Below are 18,060 nucleotides of genomic sequence, written 5' to 3'. Positions count from 1 at the left end.
TCAAGGCCGTATTGAGGAAAGATGCTGGAATCTCGCCGTATGGTCTGTGGGCCCCTCTCTTCGCCTCGGGTTCAGCATAATGTCCACCAACAAGTCAAGCATCGAACTGATCTCCACTCTTCTCTTGCTCTTCTCAGCTGTTCGCTCAGCTCGCCGTGTTTGTTTGATGGCCCAACTCCGCAGAATTTAGCGATGGCGCATATTCACATTCTCAAGAAGACAAAATGTCTACCCATAGTTGTCGTAATTCTATTGTACCTTTACTTTGCACTGGGACTCTTCGAGAGTGCGGGGGAGGGGCAACCCAGAATCCGCAAACATGTTAACCATCCAAAACAGCAGTACCGACCATGAAACAGACACTATTCTGCAGTTGTGCTGAAGGAGTCTACTAACCTCTGCTTGCGAGTGGCTGGGAGAAGAGTATTCACTAAATGGTAAACCTGTCTTTATTCGTCGGTTGAACTCATACGTCATAAGCTACTCATGGGGGGCTAGTCGGGCGTCAAGAATACCATCGCGCTGAATCATTCTTCTAACGCGACCGATCGAATTGATGGTGAGGGATTATCATCACCCTTCAAGAATATTCTTCATGATTTGTGTATTGCCGAGTTAACATTCTTGTGATACATATGGCAGATTTTGTCTGCTTGTAGGTCTCAATGCAAGGGCATGTAGAGAGAAGAATCAAAACCGTCAACCAGTGCCTAAGATAGATGCTCTGGGCGGTACTACGGTATGTGATTGAGCTCTCGATGTCTACGCTGGTGTCTTCTCACGAAATACCGGTCACCGGGTCAAGAGCAAAGGCTTCGAACGTGCTGGCAACCGCACAGAATGTCGCGGCGTTCTCCAATTGACCTCTTGTTCCCACATTTTTATAGAAACCTACCTCTTTAACAGCATGGTCGATACCGACGCGTCGGACCTGGTAGTGAGGACAGCTTTATTTGTTCGAATGTTGGATATCCGTTAAACTTGTGATAAGCCCTCCTCTGTACTGTTGAGTTATGGTGCCTAACTCCTGCGCCGGCGATTCTCGTTTCCGTGTGGAAAAAGAGCGCAGTAGAGAATATTTTACCTTCAGGATCTCCGTTCTTACGACCAACTTACGACAGTCCTGGTTCAGCGCACAGCCCCAATCCGTTCTGACCGGATGCCGATACCAAGTCCGCTAGACCACTACCAAACCGCCGCATTCAATACTTTAGCCTTCCGTAAACGTAAAATCGGTTGTGTGGATTTTTTCAATGCTTAGTGGTTCCAGGTGCCACTGAGTTGCTGGTCAATAATATCAGCCTTCGTCGGTCGACTCGACTAGTCGACCGTGTGCGGAAGATCAGTGCCAAATATAGTTCGTCAGATTTCAACTTTCAATACTGTGGCACCGAACTATACATGTACTGAATTATATTTATCTTAGGACTCAATGTCCATTATGTGTCCGCATCAAGAACCATCTGATTTCGATGACTGTCATCAACACGACGGATAGAGAGTGGCACGCCGCAACTTCCTGTAACCTTCTTCCAAGGTTTATGGCCGCATGCGTGTTCGCTGGATCGCTGGGTGTCTTGTGAATTGGAATAGGTTTAATGAACAAAGCGCAGAATCAATTGACTATCACATAAATATTCGTGGACGGCGTTTTACTAGATCCTTCTATCATACAACCAACAGTATATGCATCGTGGTAAGTCTGCTTTATTCACTGAGACCATACGGTTGCTCTGTGATATCTTAGACGTAGGCCCCGAACTTCTCAGTGTTGTCACAACTGGCGTATCCAAGTCGAGTTTCGAAGTTTACAACGAAGTAAGTGGTTTGAAGCACCCTTGTAACACTTCATCTGACAGAAGAAGTAATCATAAAGCAATCCAGATCAGTCCCATGTATACACGAGCTATGAATACATCGGACAATCAGACATTTCCGTTAGACGACGCCTTCCGAGCTACTTCTTTCTGCAAACGCGCTGTCCACACGTTCCCCGCAGCTATCTCTTGAGGTATTATGCGGGGAAAGAAGCGCTAGTTCGAGGAGTGCGGAAAGACGTGAATATGTTGCCCGCTTCGGACTTTGCTTGACTGCATAAAAGCGCGTATCAACACCGAATCATTCAGTATATTCATTTGGCTCCTCCATCATGTCTTTCTCCTCTAAAGAAAAGGAAATTGGCACAATCGAGGTTTACGAGCATGCACCTAGTCAGACTAGCCTCCAGTCAGCCATCGACGCCGTGTCCGCCATCGATTCCCAAGGGCGGGAGCTTGCGGAGCGGAGGCTTGTTCGTAAACTTGATATGAGATTTCTGCCTATGGTCACTCTAATCTACCTCATGAATCACATTGATGTGCGTTGGACATTCTCTCATATCGATTCGTAGTTGAATACTTGTTTCCAGCGGAGCGCCATCACGACAGCGAGATTGAAGGGGCTTGAAGATGACTTGGGCCTCACGGGTATTGTGCACTTTTGGACGTTCGACGCGAGGATTTTGCTAACGCATGCATCCAGACCTTCAATATAATATCATCCTTTCCGTTCTCTATGTCACCTACAGCCCATCTCAAATTCCATCCAATATGGTAATCTCTTTTCGTGACCAAGTGAAGATTGTTTAGCGACTTACTATGCACACAAGATCTTGAACTACATTCAGAGGTGACGTGTCTTCCGTTCAGAAGGTGCATTCTGCGCTCATACGATTTAGGCCTTCACTATACATCGGAGGATGTGTCATCGCTTGGGGTGTTGTTAGCGCGCTCACGGGAGTAAGGATTTTAACATAATTTAACCTCAGTACCTCTCATCAGGTTTCATCAGGTCACTCACTCCTTCAAGGGAATAGCGATTTGTAGACTTTTCTTGGGCATTCCAGAGGTAAAAGGCACTTGCGTTCTCTCTCCTTGTCGATTTTAACCGTGTCCAGGCTGCGTTCTATCCAGGCAGTAAGCTATCCTTTAACCGCTCTTCCATTTTCTGAAGACCTTGAATCGACAGCCATATACTTGCTTTCAAGCTGGTACACGAAGAAGGTGTGTACTAGAAAACGACCCATCCTTTTTCAAACTCACCGTATGATAGGAATTAGCCTTTAGATCTGCCATTCTGTTTTTTGGCCTTTTGGTATCAAACGCATTCGGCTCTGTGCGTTTCATCCCATCGTGGAGTTCCTTGAATGCTGACCGTTCTATTAGTTGATGGCAGCTGGTATCCTTGGAGAAATGGAAGGAGTGCGAGGCATCAGAGCCTGGAGATGGTAGATATATATGTCACTATATGGCAACTGTTTCTGATCAGACCGTTTCATGCAGGCTTTTCTATATCGAAGTGAGGTCTTTCCTGAATTTCTTAAGCCATACTCATTATGCATATGTAGGGGGCTGTCACTATCTCTGTGGGCTTCATGAGCATGTACATTGCCTTCTGCGACATTTGTAAGGCATGACTGATGATTCCCTCTATAGGTGGTTGCTACCCGATTATGTCTGTGCCGCTTTTATCGATGTTGTACTTTTGCCGAAGAATTAACTTCTTAGCCCCGTAACACGCGATGGATGTCTCCAGAAGAAAGTCGACTTGCTCAAGTGCGCCTCGCAGAAGATGCCGGTGAGGCCGACAAAGACAACAGTGAAGACTCGTATGTGACTATCATCATTGGTGCATTCTGATTGAACTCTCGACAAATTACAGGGTTCTCCATGGATTGAAACTGGCTCTGAAGGATCCCCGAGTCTATGCGTTTTGCCTTCTGAATATCTCTCAAGCTTTGGGAATGAGCTTCACCAATTTCTTCCCCACGTCCGTCCTTGATCCCTCTTTCCTTGGTGTCGTTGCTAATGTCCTGAAACACGTCAGATTGACGCAGACTCTTGGATTTTCCACCACCATTTCATTACTTCTTTGCGCGTATGTTTCCACGTAGGACTGCATGAACTTTCAATAATTTACATGTTACAGTCCACCTTGGATCGTCGCCGCCGTAGTGTGTTTGTTCAATGCGTGGCATGCAGGTGAACAATATTATCTGTTACACCACAGACGGACGGCTGACTTACTGTTGCTCAGATTCGACCGGTGAACGGTTCTTCCATATTTCGGGCTGGTGGTGGGCTGTTATGATGGGCTTTATCATCGCGCTTTCGACCATGAATACTGCGGCTCGTTATGTGTCATTGTTTTTCATGGCTTGTGGATTAGTTGGTCAGTTTCTATGTTTTTAACCGTATTCAAGTAAAGCCCATCAGTGCGAATTTAGGCACCAGCATCACTATTGTCTGGGTGTCTAATTCAATTCCTCGGCCGCCAGCGTAGGTCTTTTGCCTTACCAAATAATTGCACTTGTCCGACACACATGATTCCCAGGAAGCGTGCGGCTGCGATTGGCATGGTCAATGGTGTCGGGAACCTGGGCAGTTTGTACGTCAATATCTGTTTCCTACTAGTTTCATCACACAAGCCATCGCTTTTTCAGGATAGGTTCTTATACTTGGAAGTCCGTTTGGGGTCCTGAGTACCATAAGTCAATGTTTATCTCTCTCGCTGCATTAGTTTTTAGTACAACGATGTCCCTTTGTAAGTGCTGGTCCACATTATATCATCATTGGGCGTCTGTTCACATGCGTTCCATGCCAGGTATCCGCCAGAGTCTCATACGCGAAAATGAAAGGCTGGCGGCCAACGAGAATGCTAATATTGACAGTGCTCGAGTAGAGGAAGCTGCTCGTCTGGAAGGCATCACATACGAGCAGGCACTAAAGAAAAGGAAAGGGTTCCGATACTTGTATTAGATGTCGGCGAATGTATACTAGACCGATACCATTCATGCATACCTTGTGATAGATTTCGACGCGATTCCGAATCAAACAACAATTTCTATGATAGTATCCGATCCGTATTGTCGATAGTTCAATAGCTCCTCAGCCGTTCTCCGGGTGTCTCAATCGCAATGCCTGCCGTAATGTTGATCGTCTGTCGTGCTCCTCTCACTTTGCTGCGCGTAAGCACCTCGTGTGCACCTGTAAAACTAAGAATGGATTCCATCTATCGATAAGATTTCCCAGTCAGAAATGGATATATACTTTGAGAAGTCAATCATAAGCAGAAGGAGCAAGAGCAATTCTATTTAATAAACTGTACAGTACCAGATTCGTAGTAGTTAACACGTTCTATTCCAACTCATGTTCACCCAATTAAATCCCAATCATGAAGCTTCACGATTTGAGGCCGGCCCGCTAGTGCCTCCACCAGCTCCTTCATTGATGCCCACCATGGGTTCTGTCCACGGCGATTCTTCATGTCGGCATGATGTACCATATCCTGCACAGGTACCCACTTAATCGAACTCGATTGGATTGTGATGACAGCGGCTGAATCAGGACTGGCATGTCTCGTCTTGGGATGCTGTTTCATCAGCTTGTCGTGCTCTCTTTCGATAAAGGCCATGCATTTCAACGACAGACGAACTGCGCGCGCGCGATCTGTGGGTGATGGTATACCTCCTTGCAACGTATGGCCAAGAGAAGCAGACCGGGAATCAAACAGGTCACGGCCTTCCTCCTTGAACACCTTTGTTATCACAGGCGTTGTGTATACCTGAGATGCGGCCTCGTTTCTTTGAGATTGAGGAGTCAGTAATATCTCCATGACAAACCCGGAAGACCTACTGAATTACAAGGCGTCCTTCACTTTTCCCCTTGACATCAAGGCTGTACCTCATTTTCAAGTACCTTACATCGCGTCTTAGGGTGTCGAGGGATATGCCTTGTTCCGGGGTATAAACGAGAGATGCGCCTACCTAAGTTCTATTTAGTACTTTCCTCAAGCCTCAGCAGATGATGATGATCACTCACCGCCAACGCACCCATGGTGGCAATATATCCACAATTCCCTCCTTGGGTTTCCACCACAAACACTCTGTTACGGCTAGCGCTAGCACTTTGCTTGATGGCATCGCACGCATCTACCAAGGCATTCAAGCTCGTGTCGCTCCCCAAACTGTAGTCTGTCATTGGGACATTGTTACTGATTGTGGCCGGCAGATGCACCAATGGAATATGAAAAGCAGGATAATACTTCCTCCCTTCCTCTAAAATCAGTAATGCGCTGAATGCCTCAAATCCTCCGATCATCATGAAAGCTTGGAAAGAATATTCTTGGAACTTTGCGGCAACAGCTCCCAGATCGATGGAGGGCAATACTCGATTTGTCCCCAGTTCGGAACCACCTCGGGCCATCCAAGAATCGACGCCGAGCCACGACATCTCCGAGATGTTATCATCAAGAAGACCACGGAAGCCATTGTTGATCGCGAAAGGTGTGTGCCCTTGGCGAATACAGTATCTGACCGCAGCACGAGTAGCGGCGTTCATACCGCCCGCAGGTGCTCCCATGCTGTTATATAGTTAGCGATTAAATTATGCTCCTGTCGCCGGACTCACTGCAAAATAGCAACACGCATCCTCTATAAATAGAAAATTAGTGCGGTATGTGTGACAGAAAATACTTTCAACGCCTACCTGAGCCGGAGGTAGCCTCTTCTCTTCATCTAATACAGATACAGCATGGAAACCCTCTAAACTTTCGCGGAACTCCGGGTCTCGAAGCGACATGGCCTTCTCGAAATCTTTATCCGCGATAGCCGTAGCGACTGCCTTAGTCTTTCCGGTCGATGAGTATAAGGCGGAAAAAGACTAGTAAATATCACACCATTGTGACGGCCCCAACTAACGGCACCCTCGAAATCTTGTTTTCTTGCATTCCAATCATGTAAGACGGTGTATCCGGTGTGGCTTCCAACAATGCATCGATTGCCTCCACAGCTTGGAGAGTAGGCTTCGTACTGTTCGTTGGACGCATCATATATCATTAATCTTACGAGACTCACCAGTATACGATCCATAGCACACGGTTTTCCACCTCTTTGAGTATGTCCAAGCGTCGTGACCCTCGTATCAAGCCCCAGGCGTTCACTGAGTACATCTTTGACGTACTCAGCTCGGATGGGATTCAGATTGCAATCAAGGGCGCCCTCTGCGACAATCACGATAGTTTTTCGTTTACCAACTTCTCGATGCTGTGATGGGTTAAGATCAGCTGGACCAAACCTGTGAATGAATACGCATACACGATGGATAGCGGCACACATTTCATCCTCCCAAGGCGTGACTTTCGGAGGTCGCTCGGGAATAAAGATAAAATCGGCACCACCGCTGGCTTCAGAGTTAGTGGAAGATAGCCAAAATCAAACTTGTAGAATACCTAACACCAGCAAGAAGAGCCAGCCACCCGCAGTGCCTCCCCATGACCTCTAAAACGAAGGCTCGTGAATGACTGGTAGCAGTGGAGTTGATGTTGTCGATAGCTTCACAAATCCGATGAAGGGCGGTTGGCGCGCCGATGGTCAAGTCCGTCAATGACATGTCATTGTCAATGGACCCAACAAGGCCAACGATTCTAAGATGGCGATGCGTTGTAGCTTGGGCTTCGGTGATCTTGGCTGTATGTACCATATCAACAGAGCTTCGCTAAGACGAAGAATATGCGTACACTGAGATTGGAGTTCACCAACTAAACTAGGCCATTCAGCGCGGAAGACATCCGCTCCTGTGAGGGAACCGTCTCCTCCACAGACAAGAAGGGCGTCAATGCCTTCCTTAATCATGTTATGGGCCGCAGCTAATCGGCCTTCATGAGTTCTAAAGGCAGCAGAACGTGCCGTGCCAATTAGTGTACCTCCCTGCGGTGTTCCGATATTAACAGATAAACGCCGATGATGACCGTCACAACCCACCTCGGCAAACCATGCCCTCACGTCGTCCCAACCGACACGTACGATGTATCTCCCTTTGAGTGATCTGCCCTTGGAATTAGAGTAATCACCCATTCCATTCTTTAGCAATTCCCCGTCCCCAAAGCGAAGGTTTTCGACAAGAGTGACGTCGACACCTTCGGCAATCTGTGGGGTGTCTTGGACATGGGGCGGTTTGTCTTCAGTGTTTCCTAGAACTAGGCCTTCGTATCCTTCTCGGACAACCCACATTTCACAACCTCTGTAAAGCTTTAGATAGCATGTTCTGACGAGGGACGATGTAAGGGCTCACTTTATAATGCCAGCTTTCACAGCGGCACGCACGACTGCATTCATACCGGCGCTATCGCCGCCAGACGTCAGTATTGCGATCTTCATGGTGGTGTAGAAGAGCGTCAGTAGATGCGTGTAACGGTGGCGTTCGCAAATACAGTGGGTCTCGGAGTAAAGAAAGGAATTTCCCTCTGCTCAACATCACTAACGCACGTGCTAGCCTTGGCCAGCTCACCACAGCCTCGAACGAACCTCGAACGGTGCATCTAGGACATCGCACATCCAGACAGGTATCATCAGGGCATCCACCGGCCATTGGACACGTCGAATAATCGTGCCTGAAACCGAATTGACGCGGAGGCCGCGACTCGGACGCGCTTTTGCCAATTGCTGCCGTCTGTCACAATCATGGTGCATGCTCGTTTCAACGATAGGGAACCCAATCCCAATCCCCATATCAACTTCATCACAGCTCTTCCAGGCGACGACCAAGATGACGCAAGGCAGCTATTACGCGCTCTTGCAGCCCAAGTACGACCCGTGATGAAAACCCACGGCTTCGCGGTAAACAGTTTTGAAGAGGTGGGATCTTTCCTCTGCCTACCCTCCAATCTCACACTCTGCGCAGTATGAACATAACAATGTTTTTGCGGGAAGAAACTGGAACAATGGCGAAACTGTCGGCGAGCATCGCGAATTTTCTTGCCCTCTCCATTGCGGGACTCCTTATCATGAACCATCCAGAACTCGTTCTTCGGCGACCTGGAGGATCATTTTTACCTACCTATTGGCTCATGAGCACTCTCTGTCACGAGGTTAGTTGTATATTTGAATGCTCAAGGAGGGGTAATTAAAACGAGCTCTCAGCTGGCCCACATCAAAGTATGGTCACCCATCTTCCCATTAGAGCTCCTTCTGATTCTTCAGCATATGAACCATGGTCCTGCATTCCAAGCACTGTGGAAATTGCTTCGCACTGAAGTTCGTAAGCTCCAAGATAGAGGCTACTATGGCGATGGTTCGTGGTTTTCACCCAGTATCTTGGCTTCACCGTCTGAGTTGCCATCAAGGATATTGGTCCGCAGGAACGCGTCTTGCCGACTCTGCCAAGGTAGCTGGAGAAGGAATCGATCCCGGGGATCTTCCGGAATACATGGTATGGCGCTCAAGTTGTAATTAACTATGATCTCCGATGTCAAACCTTATTTCAGTGTGGTGGTGCTCAAACACGCTCTCGTCCCTCCGCGATGCGTCGCCGACGTTCTGGCCGGCGTGGCGATGTTGTACCATCGAATCACACGGGCCGACAAACCGCGAAAAGGCGAAAAGCTGGGGGTCGAGTAACTTCGAAGTACGCCTTCCAGGGCGAAGGGTCATCGTTGATTAATTCGAAAGGTGAAGAAGGGGTCAAGGGAACCGGTTTTAAAAAACAGGCCGGAAGGTATGTTTTTTCTATGAGCCACGATGATGCGGTACTCAAGTTCGCCGTGTAGTAAGCGCGCCCGCGAAGAGAGAGCATTGGCTGCCGAACGCAGACTACAAGCTCTACAATCACGTAAGTTGCACCCAGTAAATATTAATCCTGACCTGACCGGTTCGCAGATTCAGCGATCAAGGAAGACGTTAAAGAAGAGGAAGAGGACATAGCAGATCGCTCTGACTCCGAAGTAGAGATAATCTCAGAGACAGACGGAGAACGACGACAGGCACTTATTTCCTCCGAGAAAGACAACCTTCACAACCTGAAGTTCTCATGGGAGGAATTCAAAGATGATTTCATCTTCACGGGAGATGGCAAGGATAATATCATAGAGATCTCATCCGACGAGGAAAATGTGAAGGGAGAACCTTGCGACATTCCTGTTCCTTCGGGATCAACCTTTACCAGTGGAATAAACAACAAAGCAAAGCATAACAAGAACAAAGGTAAAGAGAAGGAGAAGGGTAACGCAGCTTGGCTTCTATTCGCAACATACATGGACTGATTACCTTCTCAGAAAGTCCTCCGTTAGGCCTAGGCAAGCTAGCCAAGACAGAAGTCGATTTCCGGAAGAAGGAAGCGCTAGGAATGGCTCCTACCCAAGGCAGTAGAAAGCTGGGTGGTCAGCCCAAGAGCAAAGAGTCAGGTGATCGTGTCCAGCCTCATGTCACCAAACCTTTGTCAGAAATCGAGATCTCGCCTACGGAGCTTTGGGAGTGTGCTGTTTGCACTCTGTTCGTCATTCCTCGGAGTATCTCTAATAAAGCTGATCGATAATATGACATATAGGATAAATAAACCTCGACATCTAGCATGCTCTGCCTGTTTCACGCCCCGAGGAAATGACTACTTGTACGACAAATATCACGGCAAAGTGTAGTAGCCAAGATGGCAAATATAAACCAACTGTATCATATCACATAGACATGTGACAAGGACAGACCAGGCCCCAAACCTAGCGTTCCATACTTGTGGTTCTCGAAAGCAAAGAGCAATGTCATTAATGCGACGACAGTGGTTTTCATTCTTCAGTGACTATTCGTTGGATAGAGTAAATCACATTGAAGGTAATAATGGCGTGCGTCGAGTAGATAAATGCACGTTTCGGAGGCATCCTCTAAGCAGGTTGAGCAGAGAAATAAGTTCAAGTTATAAACTAAATTCAGATGGTAAGCCAGAGCACACGAACCTGAATAGTCAAAGAGTCTGGCCAGGGAACAACCTTGCCCTTTCCGTTGATATACATCTGCGATGTGCAGCCTTGTCGCTTTCCGGTGAATCTAGGAAGGAATTAATAAACCGAAATGCAATCAAAGGGCAAGATTTACCGGTTGAATTTCCCAGCACAAGTTATCCCGGGGAGCGAGAGGATTTTCGTGCATAATTTGGGGCACTACCTGTGATTACCCATCATTAGGATCATTATAAAACAGATCAAATGTGTAAACGTACTGCATTGAAGAATGGCCCTGAAAAAATACTGCGAACGACTTAATATGCGTACAAGTAAAGTATGATAAGGCGTACCCGTAATCTGCGAGCCCGAGGGTAGGAAGAGCATTGACTGGGCGACTTTTGTTTGCGCCAATGATGTCCACGGAGATCCTGGTGCCAGATTTGACAGAACTGTCATCAATAAGCGTCAAGTCGCGCGGTGTGACACGGCAGGTAAGAGTCAGGCATGGATCCACAGCTACAAAATGTTCAGTTCTCCGATCTGACAATTGAAGGGCAAGAAATTCACCCAATGCTACATACACATGTTCCAAAACCTTATCATCTCCAGCTTTGTTCTTCAATTGGGCCATTTCTGAGTAGATCTTCTTTCTGGATCTGCCGCTCCTCATCGAGGTAGTAATTCACTACGTGTGCGACCGCCTGAGAAAATCGGGCCGCATAAAAGTAGTTTTTTAATACAGCACCGATGCAAGATTTAAATGAACTACCGGGACTTTGTGCTGCTTCTGTAATCTATTCAATTCGACAGAATAAAATAATAAAAGCACCTTCATTAGTCTTCGTACAGCATCATCGAATGAACCTGGCATGGTATGTGCAAGTGCAACATCCACCTGTGGTGAAAGTAGCGTGGATTGATAACAAAGCGACAAGCCCCGACGAAATTTTAGGTATCAGGAGTGCGAGAGCCATCGCGAGACTTCGAAAGAGACCTGTGAGCAGTTCTACACCGTTAAGTTAGGAAGGAAGTCTGGCGCCAGGCGCCAGGCTCTGTCAACTTCAGATACACTTACAAGACTCGAAACAACCTAACACCACGGAAATCACATACGTAGCAAGCAGGTCAAAATTAGGAGTGGTCTACCAAAATCCAAACGTCGGACATCGCGCCATGCTAAAATTTCAAGTCATATGCGCTTCACTGGTAGACCATAGGCGTCAAGGACGCACCAGGATAGTATGTAATCCTATTATGGGAAGCACCACACCGTGTTCTAGCCTACGGTAGAAGAAGAACGGTAGACTGGAATCGAAGGCAAACGCCAATCTGCTTTCTGCGATAATATTAGTACCATCACTGAGCGCGGGGCCCTACGCATACGACGAAGCCACTTGGCCTATTGAGTTTGCATTATATATTCTGAAATGGTCGGATTGTAAGCAGTATTACGAACGACGTGAATGGCTGTGAATTAGTCTTTTCGTCGGAGTTGCACGTCAAGATGTTCAAGGAAGGAAGGAGATTTCAAGCTCCCGCTATCTTCTCAGAAAGAACGCCTGTCTGTCATAGCTACGAGTGTAACACTCACAAAGATCTTCCTCCTTCGCATTCGCGGATGATCGACATCTTTGTCGCCAGGGGACAAGTCGAAAAATACTGCAAGAACTTTCCCTTAAACGAGCTCGGGACGACAAGTCACAATCCGATTTATTCGTACAGCGAGTGCGGAAAACAGGTCATCATAATCTCTATCCGTAGGCGGAGGTAGAAGAAAGTGGTATAGTAACAAAAAATGTTCGCTGTGTTCCTCGCTGGTACTGCTGGGACAGTGGAATATGCGATTAAAAAGAATAGAAGGGTACTTGTTGCGTGAAAAAGAACGGATACCACACAAAGCAGCAAAAAATGTTCATAAAAAGACCAAGACCAAACGACCTTTCATCATTTTTGGACTCACGCAAATAGAGCGACAATAGCAGCACCAATAACACCAGCAGCACCCATGCTTGAGAACTGAGAGGGGGCGGCATTGCCAGAACTGGAGGCAGAGGCACTCGCGCCTGCTGAGGTACCTGAGCCAGCAGCAGATGATGCACGAGAGCTGGTGCTAGCACCAGACGTCGCCGCCCTACGAACTATGAGACCGTTGTACGAGTTAAAAGGAAAAGAAATACCTTGAAGTCGAGGCCCCAGCAGGTGAGGTAGAAGTCGTAGCACCAGCAGCACTAGTCGTAGTACCAGTAGTGGCACCGGCAGTCGTGGAGTCAGTTGCACCAGATGTGGAGGAACCAGATGCACCCGATGTCGAGCTAGCACAATCAGTTGCTAGAAAACTGATTAGTAAGCGAAATTAAGGTTAATCAACCAAACACATACAACCACCGGTTTGCACAGTGACGGGCGCAGTCTGCTTCACGGCTCCAGTTTGGTCACGAACGTTGAAAACGAGCGCAGTGCCTGCAACAAAGCAATTAGCTGAGAAATAAAACGTGTAAAGCGCAGCTACCTTGAGGGAAAGTGACGGTCCAGGTAAGCGAAGTGCCGCTTTGTTCACCAAGGTTGGCAAGGGCGTTTCCATTGGGGTCGGTACCAGAGGTGATACTGAAATAGCGTCAGTATTGAGAGGTTCAGAGGTCAGATGTTAACTCACGTCTAAGAAAAAAGCTTATTATATGCCATCAGAAAAAATTAACAAGGGCGTACCAGGAAGTAAGGGCCTAGGGGAATACCGACGTCAGTCTGCGACCGCCTAGTACAAAAATGATCATACCAGTTCCTCCGGTCCAGCTGAGGAGGGTAGGTAGGCACTGCGTCAGGCCGGAGCTGCGGAAAGGTGAGCTGGCTGGTGCTACTGCGCACGAAAAGATACCCACGGAGTGTTGATGGTCAGGTCGCCCTGGGCCAGAGCACTACCGATGAGCGCGAAGACTGCGGACAGGCTGAAGAGGGAGAATTTCATGGTCGGTTGAACTGTTGAGGATGTTGGGAACAGGGAGGAGAGCTGCGGGGCGCTGCGGATGATGATGGGAGGACAAGAAAAATGCCAGACAGGACACGCCACCTGCCTTTATAGGACTCGGCCGCCATGATGTTATGTAAGCAGCAACAAGGAGCAACAGGAATCTCCGAACGGCTCAATTTGCTTATCTTGGCCCGAGCCAAGCTGCATGATTCGGCCTATCTTTGGACTTTTTAACAGGAAACCGCCTTCTATTCAAGCACTATTGGCTCTAAGCGTCTATAACGTACTATTAAAATGTAGGGTATTTCAGGAAATATATCTTTCTTAGCATTATTCAAGATATAACGTGTGGCCTGCCCTGGCCGATGACAAGCCCATGGTGACGTTGTCCGGAGTCGAGCCCAGCCCCGTCAAAAGTCACAGGAGCTGCAACCACTGTCGTCATGCTTTGGTATCTTCCAGAATGGCGCCAAAATGAAAGGTATCATCAGCATTTGCTTGGAGTGGGAGTGCTCCCCATTCAGTCTGAATCAGTCTGACATACCAACCATCTGGTTTCCACATGTGCATGATTCCGTGATTCTGAAATTTGATTCTAGCCTGAAGATAGCCTCTCCAATTTGATTCTATCTAATTCGGGAGTAACTCCAGGTGACTCCATAGGTGTCGTGCACAGCCAAGTCTCCGTATTTATCTGGTGTCTATGGTGCTAAGTCGTCGAAAATGCGTGCTCCAAGCGTACATCAGAAAAGAGTTTTGTAAGGATATGGGTCAAATCAAAGTGTGCACTGCTTCAGACCCCTGTTCGGTGATACGGGGTTGCATGAAAACGTAATTCAACTGGTTTTCAGCCGCACAAGGACTCGTGGACTCGGTAGAAAGGCACACTAAAACTTGGACCTATTGCAGGGAGAACCTCTTGATAAAATCTAGTTCCCTCGTTGTACATGCACTTGTCCTCGAGATTGATTTTGCTGCCTACTAGGTCGTACGAGATCCCAAAAAAATTAGGTAAAGGGGATTCTCATTAAAGAAGCACAGGGATAGAAAAGTTGAACATTCTGAACGTTCAACGTTCAACGTTCAACACGTACATATCGACTCTTTGCAATTGATGGATAAGTGAGTGCAAGTATAGGTGTCTCCAAATAAGACGAAGGTAGTCCGGTCGTCAATGCTATCTAGGTATTAACAGAACAGCGAGCTCAGGATCAGAGCAATTTGAAATCTCATTGGTTCCATAACAAGCGCATGAAGAATTTTGAGGTAGATTGTTTTGAACAGAAGCTTCGCTTGATTGCGACGAATGTTTTATGGTTCTCCCTGCAAGATGTGAAGGCGTCCAGTACGTAAGTTTTCAGTCACGCTATTGCTTTGGCGTGTTATTTGTAGTTGTTTGAAAATTCTCTTCCTTCTACCTCTTCCTCCTTGCGTGTGGCTTTGACGCATCCCAAAATCCTGGCCATTTCTACACCATATGTGTTTCCGTAGGTAAGTATTTTCCAACTCTTCACTCAGACAGTACATTTTGACTGATGATGACTCGGCAGGCACAGCTTGTGAACGTATCGCTGCTTCCTCGATTTTCTTACAGGCTGGCCTTCTTCATCCCTTTGCCATTTGATTCGGTCATTTGCATCGAAGAGGTCCGTACAACTCCAACCTGCGTGTAGGATTCGTCTGACGTTACGCCAAGTGCCATGATCGACAGCACCAATGCTCCTTCCAGTCCTCAGGCGCAAGATTCGCCGGAGTCTCTGTTTGGATCTCCGCCACTTTCTCCAGTCATCCAAGGTAGGTCACCATCACCATTGCTAGCATTGCCTGGCTCTAGCAGCAGCGTTGGAATTGGTCGGGGCTCTGCACAAAACGTGGGGACCATTGCACTTCCTGGTTCCCATCTTGATTCTGAACTTCCAATCAATCCATTAGCCTTGTCGTTGAGTTATTCTCCTCGGCCTCCGGCGCAAGAGCAAGCCTCCGCGGCCCCGTCCAAATGGCGGCAATCTATTCATGCCTCGACCCCTACCTCTGCAACAGCAACATCATCAGCCGTATCTTCGTCGTCATCCACGCCAACCTCCTCCAGGTCCTCTTCCTTAGTGCCCAATCACATTTCTACAGCAAAGAGAAAGAAAACATTAAAACGAAAGGCGACGACATATGAGCGTCCACCTCCACCCGAAATTCCTCTTCCAGACCCCTCCGAACCGCCACCTTCAAATTTTCTTCGTAGTCAGATCGCTTTGCTTGGAACCGCAGGCCTTGTTGCTGGTGTCAAACCCTCTACCATCACGCATAAGGACACGCGAGGCATGACATCCAACAACCCGATTGTCATTGATGATACCCCACCACCACCTCCACAACCAGTTTCGAAACCTCTATTATCCCTATTTCCTGCTATGAATTCTTTGGGTTTGTCACACCCGTCCAACCAAGAGATTGTTCGAATACTGGTTCGGCAGAAGACGATATTTCCGTTGCTGGAAGAGATATTGAAACTTATTGCGAGCGGTTCAATACGTCCGTCACATTCATGGAGGCGGGATTATCAGCCTGGATCTGCGAAGAGGCGGAAGTTACGTCACGTTCCAGCTGGTGCAAATGATTGGGACGTACCATACCCATTTGCGCGAGGTGAAGGCCCGGAGGAGTATGATGCAAACTGGGCAAAGGAAAGGTGCAAGCAGCTGGTCTCTCAGCTGGTCGGTCTTATCAAGGCTGCAACTCGAAAGGCTGCTTTGAAAAGCTACCTTCACCAGTTGAAGTTGAAGGAAGCATTACCAGCCATGTACACTTCACGTGACGGAGAATCTGCAACACCAGAGCCGTCGTGCAAAGCGGAGGACGAAAATGACTTTGCCAGAGCAGCCGCACCTAACTTCCTGTCCACTCCTCATCCAACAAATGAAACGCCCACGATCTCACCGACCGACGTCACTTGCAATGAATACTCCACTTCGCCCCCGGCTGCCCCTCGCGCAGCTTCGCCTTCATCCCCTGTCGATACCACAGATTTCTCTCAGAACGTAACCGTGGACCAGCTCCTCGAATCCCTTCTCGCCGTGTCATCTAGCGATGGCCCTGTATCGGATCTAGATTCCTTGCTATCCAGTTCTACTTCTTCCAGTGTTTTTACAGATTCGTCTAGCGATAACCAGCAATGGCTATTCGATAGCTGGATGCCTATCTTCGAATCTTTTCAAATTCCTGAGTCTGGGCTTGTGGACCTCCCTCCGCTCTCTCCACATACGGAGAATTCTTTGCCGTTCTCCCCACTACCCGACTTGCCCGTGGACTTTGGAAATTTGGAGCCCCTTGAAACAGCCCCAGAAACAAGTGCAGCAAGCGCTACAGAACTGTGGAGTGACACATTTGACGTGTCTACATCCATTACCGTGCCACTAGACACAGAGGTATCCGCAAATGTTGTCCAGCAAGGAATTAACCAGGAAGCCTCGTCTTCTCAAGCACATGAAAACCAAAATCACCATCCTCCCCATGATTCTGTTATCGATCCGGTTCTTCTGGTTCACACACGACCTTGTATCAATACATTTTTGCAGGTTGATGCTGGCCCACCGTCGCTGGTTTCGTCCCCGATGCCCTCCATGAGCTCCATGGGCGACCTGGAGCTGTTAACTCCAACCTCGTCAGTCTGGGAAGTCAATTTACCGGACATTGCGTCAGCTTCTGGATCTATAGAGGATGGGTTTTCCAGCTCGGTGCGTATACCCGACGGCAACCTGAAATATTCTCAAGGTATGTTGCGCCGTGCCATTCGAAATAACGCGTTTGCTCATTTACGTTTTGGAAACGAAGGGGTGAGCTTTGATCCGGAGACGAGAAAGAGTGTAGAGGAAGAAGCGGATGTGCGGAATGTTTTACCTATGTTGGTGTCGTCGGTATTGCCCACCCATAGAGTAGACACACCAACTCTCGCTCCGCCACCAGTCTCAATTCCTGACATTGTAGCACTTCCAACCCCTAGGGTTGCCTCGAGAGAACAACTTTTGAAGCAGGCGAATACTCGTAGGGCGCAAATAGCTGATGCGATTGTGAAGGCACGGACAGCTTTGTGGGAGACAACGATTGAGGGTGGAGTTTTGGCGCATTTGGCGAGGTATTATAAGTCGTAATACAGGTAGAGTTTGTATCATACAAACATTTCTCTGGGTCCTTTGCGTTCGCCTACTTGGTGATTATAAGTTTGAAGCTAAAGCGAAGCAGTGAAGTCACAGAGCTTGAGGGATATTCTTTTCTCGTTCCTGCAGTCTCAATATATTGATAAATAAAGTTCTGGGAAGGTCCATTTTGTGGACCGTTTAGAGAGGTTTAAATAAACT

The 18,060-nt window shown here is 47.8% G+C and overlaps 6 protein-coding genes across 6 annotated transcripts; 3 read left to right on the top strand and 3 right to left on the bottom strand.

Annotated features, from left to right (window-relative positions):
- The first annotated feature begins 1,810 nt into the window (after positions 1-1,810).
- On the top strand, positions 1,811-4,975 carry EV420DRAFT_68354 (MFS general substrate transporter). Its single transcript, XM_060483081.1, has 23 exons — positions 1,811-1,818; positions 1,866-2,356; positions 2,408-2,465; positions 2,521-2,591; positions 2,648-2,667; positions 2,717-2,777; positions 2,830-2,886; positions 2,936-2,954; positions 3,007-3,041; positions 3,091-3,153; positions 3,204-3,265; positions 3,321-3,336; positions 3,386-3,420; positions 3,474-3,492; positions 3,546-3,646; positions 3,700-3,807; positions 3,865-3,915; positions 3,967-4,019; positions 4,075-4,209; positions 4,265-4,316; positions 4,372-4,425; positions 4,481-4,581; positions 4,642-4,975. Exons 2-23 carry the CDS (start codon positions 2,150-2,152, stop codon positions 4,794-4,796), a joined length of 1,533 nt encoding a protein of 510 aa, XP_060339603.1. The 5' UTR covers positions 1,811-1,818; positions 1,866-2,149; the 3' UTR covers positions 4,797-4,975.
- Positions 4,976-5,148: 173 nt separating this feature from the next.
- EV420DRAFT_67690 (phosphofructokinase domain-containing protein) lies at positions 5,149-8,289 on the bottom strand. Its single transcript, XM_060483053.1, has 12 exons — positions 8,109-8,289; positions 7,799-8,057; positions 7,555-7,744; positions 7,267-7,504; positions 7,133-7,217; positions 6,893-7,081; positions 6,715-6,840; positions 6,525-6,665; positions 6,447-6,469; positions 5,859-6,399; positions 5,673-5,803; positions 5,149-5,620 (listed from the first exon to the last, which is right to left on the bottom strand). The coding sequence occupies exons 1-12, from the start codon at positions 8,192-8,194 to the stop codon at positions 5,191-5,193; spliced, it is 2,439 nt and encodes an 812-aa protein (XP_060339602.1). The 5' UTR covers positions 8,195-8,289; the 3' UTR covers positions 5,149-5,190.
- A 208-nt stretch (positions 8,290-8,497) lies between these two features.
- Positions 8,498-10,449, top strand: EV420DRAFT_1616295 (WLM domain-containing protein; the record flags this gene model as incomplete). Its single annotated transcript, XM_060475108.1, has 10 exons — positions 8,498-8,671; positions 8,718-8,772; positions 8,834-8,904; positions 9,017-9,200; positions 9,260-9,261; positions 9,301-9,530; positions 9,583-9,658; positions 9,706-10,015; positions 10,087-10,303; positions 10,359-10,449. 10 exons carry the CDS (start codon positions 8,498-8,500, stop codon positions 10,447-10,449), a joined length of 1,410 nt encoding a protein of 469 aa, XP_060339601.1.
- A 141-nt stretch (positions 10,450-10,590) lies between these two features.
- Positions 10,591-11,377, bottom strand: EV420DRAFT_1634225 (uncharacterized protein; the record flags this gene model as incomplete). The annotated part of the gene is made up of 6 exons (XM_060476291.1): positions 10,591-10,686; positions 10,759-10,849; positions 10,917-10,966; positions 11,022-11,049; positions 11,097-11,262; positions 11,314-11,377. 6 exons carry the CDS (start codon positions 11,375-11,377, stop codon positions 10,591-10,593), a joined length of 495 nt encoding a protein of 164 aa, XP_060339600.1.
- A 1,011-nt stretch (positions 11,378-12,388) lies between these two features.
- Positions 12,389-13,799, bottom strand: EV420DRAFT_1496666 (uncharacterized protein). The gene is made up of 6 exons (XM_060470901.1): positions 13,623-13,799; positions 13,483-13,572; positions 13,256-13,350; positions 13,126-13,206; positions 12,924-13,074; positions 12,389-12,877 (listed from the first exon to the last, which is right to left on the bottom strand). Exons 1-6 carry the CDS (start codon positions 13,706-13,708, stop codon positions 12,703-12,705), a joined length of 678 nt encoding a protein of 225 aa, XP_060339599.1. The 5' UTR covers positions 13,709-13,799; the 3' UTR covers positions 12,389-12,702.
- A 1,319-nt stretch (positions 13,800-15,118) lies between these two features.
- On the top strand, positions 15,119-18,022 carry EV420DRAFT_1742362 (uncharacterized protein). Its single transcript, XM_060480043.1, has 4 exons — positions 15,119-15,202; positions 15,262-15,357; positions 15,408-17,476; positions 17,537-18,022. The coding sequence occupies exons 3-4, from the start codon at positions 15,412-15,414 to the stop codon at positions 17,851-17,853; spliced, it is 2,382 nt and encodes a 793-aa protein (XP_060339598.1). The 5' UTR covers positions 15,119-15,202; positions 15,262-15,357; positions 15,408-15,411; the 3' UTR covers positions 17,854-18,022.
- Positions 18,023-18,060: the final 38 nt, after the last annotated feature.

The sequence above is a fragment of the Desarmillaria tabescens genome (genome assembly GCF_030435595.1).
Source record: "Desarmillaria tabescens strain CCBAS 213 chromosome Unknown EV420scaffold_1, whole genome shotgun sequence".
NCBI classification, from domain to species: domain Eukaryota; kingdom Fungi; phylum Basidiomycota; class Agaricomycetes; order Agaricales; family Physalacriaceae; genus Desarmillaria; species Desarmillaria tabescens.
The sequence above is the reverse complement of the archived record's forward strand: the minus strand, read 5'-3'. Positions and strand labels throughout refer to the sequence as shown.

What these genes read in the sequence shown, in the direction of transcription:
- EV420DRAFT_68354 (XM_060483081.1), top strand. Translation starts at nt 2,150, where the DNA reads ATGTCTTTCTCCTCTAAAGAAAAGGAAATTGGCACAATCGAGGTTTAC. An exon ending in ACCTCATGAATCACATTGAT is followed by an intron (nt 2,357 to 2,407) that starts GTGCGTTGGACA and finishes ACTTGTTTCCAG; the next exon opens with CGGAGCGCCATCACGACAGC. An exon ending in TCAATTCCTCGGCCGCCAGC is followed by an intron (nt 4,317 to 4,371) that starts GTAGGTCTTTTG and finishes CATGATTCCCAG; the next exon opens with GAAGCGTGCGGCTGCGATTG.
- EV420DRAFT_67690 (XM_060483053.1), bottom strand. Translation starts at nt 8,194, where the DNA reads ATGAAGATCGCAATACTGACGTCTGGCGGCGATAGCGCCGGTATGAAT. An exon ending in GTGAAAGCTGGCATTATAAA is followed by an intron (nt 8,058 to 8,108) that starts GTGAGCCCTTAC and finishes AAAGCTTTACAG; the next exon opens with AGGTTGTGAAATGTGGGTTG. An exon ending in TGGTGAACTCCAATCTCAGT is followed by an intron (nt 7,505 to 7,554) that starts GTACGCATATTC and finishes TGGTACATACAG; the next exon opens with CCAAGATCACCGAAGCCCAA.
- EV420DRAFT_1496666 (XM_060470901.1), bottom strand. Translation starts at nt 13,708, where the DNA reads ATGAAATTCTCCCTCTTCAGCCTGTCCGCAGTCTTCGCGCTCATCGGT. An exon ending in GACCTGACCATCAACACTCC is followed by an intron (nt 13,573 to 13,622) that starts GTGGGTATCTTT and finishes ACCTTTCCGCAG; the next exon opens with CTCCGGCCTGACGCAGTGCC. An exon ending in CTAGGCGGTCGCAGACTGAC is followed by an intron (nt 13,351 to 13,482) that starts GTCGGTATTCCC and finishes ACGCTATTTCAG; the next exon opens with TATCACCTCTGGTACCGACC.
- EV420DRAFT_1742362 (XM_060480043.1), top strand. Translation starts at nt 15,412, where the DNA reads ATGATCGACAGCACCAATGCTCCTTCCAGTCCTCAGGCGCAAGATTCG. An exon ending in CAACCTGAAATATTCTCAAG is followed by an intron (nt 17,477 to 17,536) that starts GTATGTTGCGCC and finishes TTGGAAACGAAG; the next exon opens with GGGTGAGCTTTGATCCGGAG.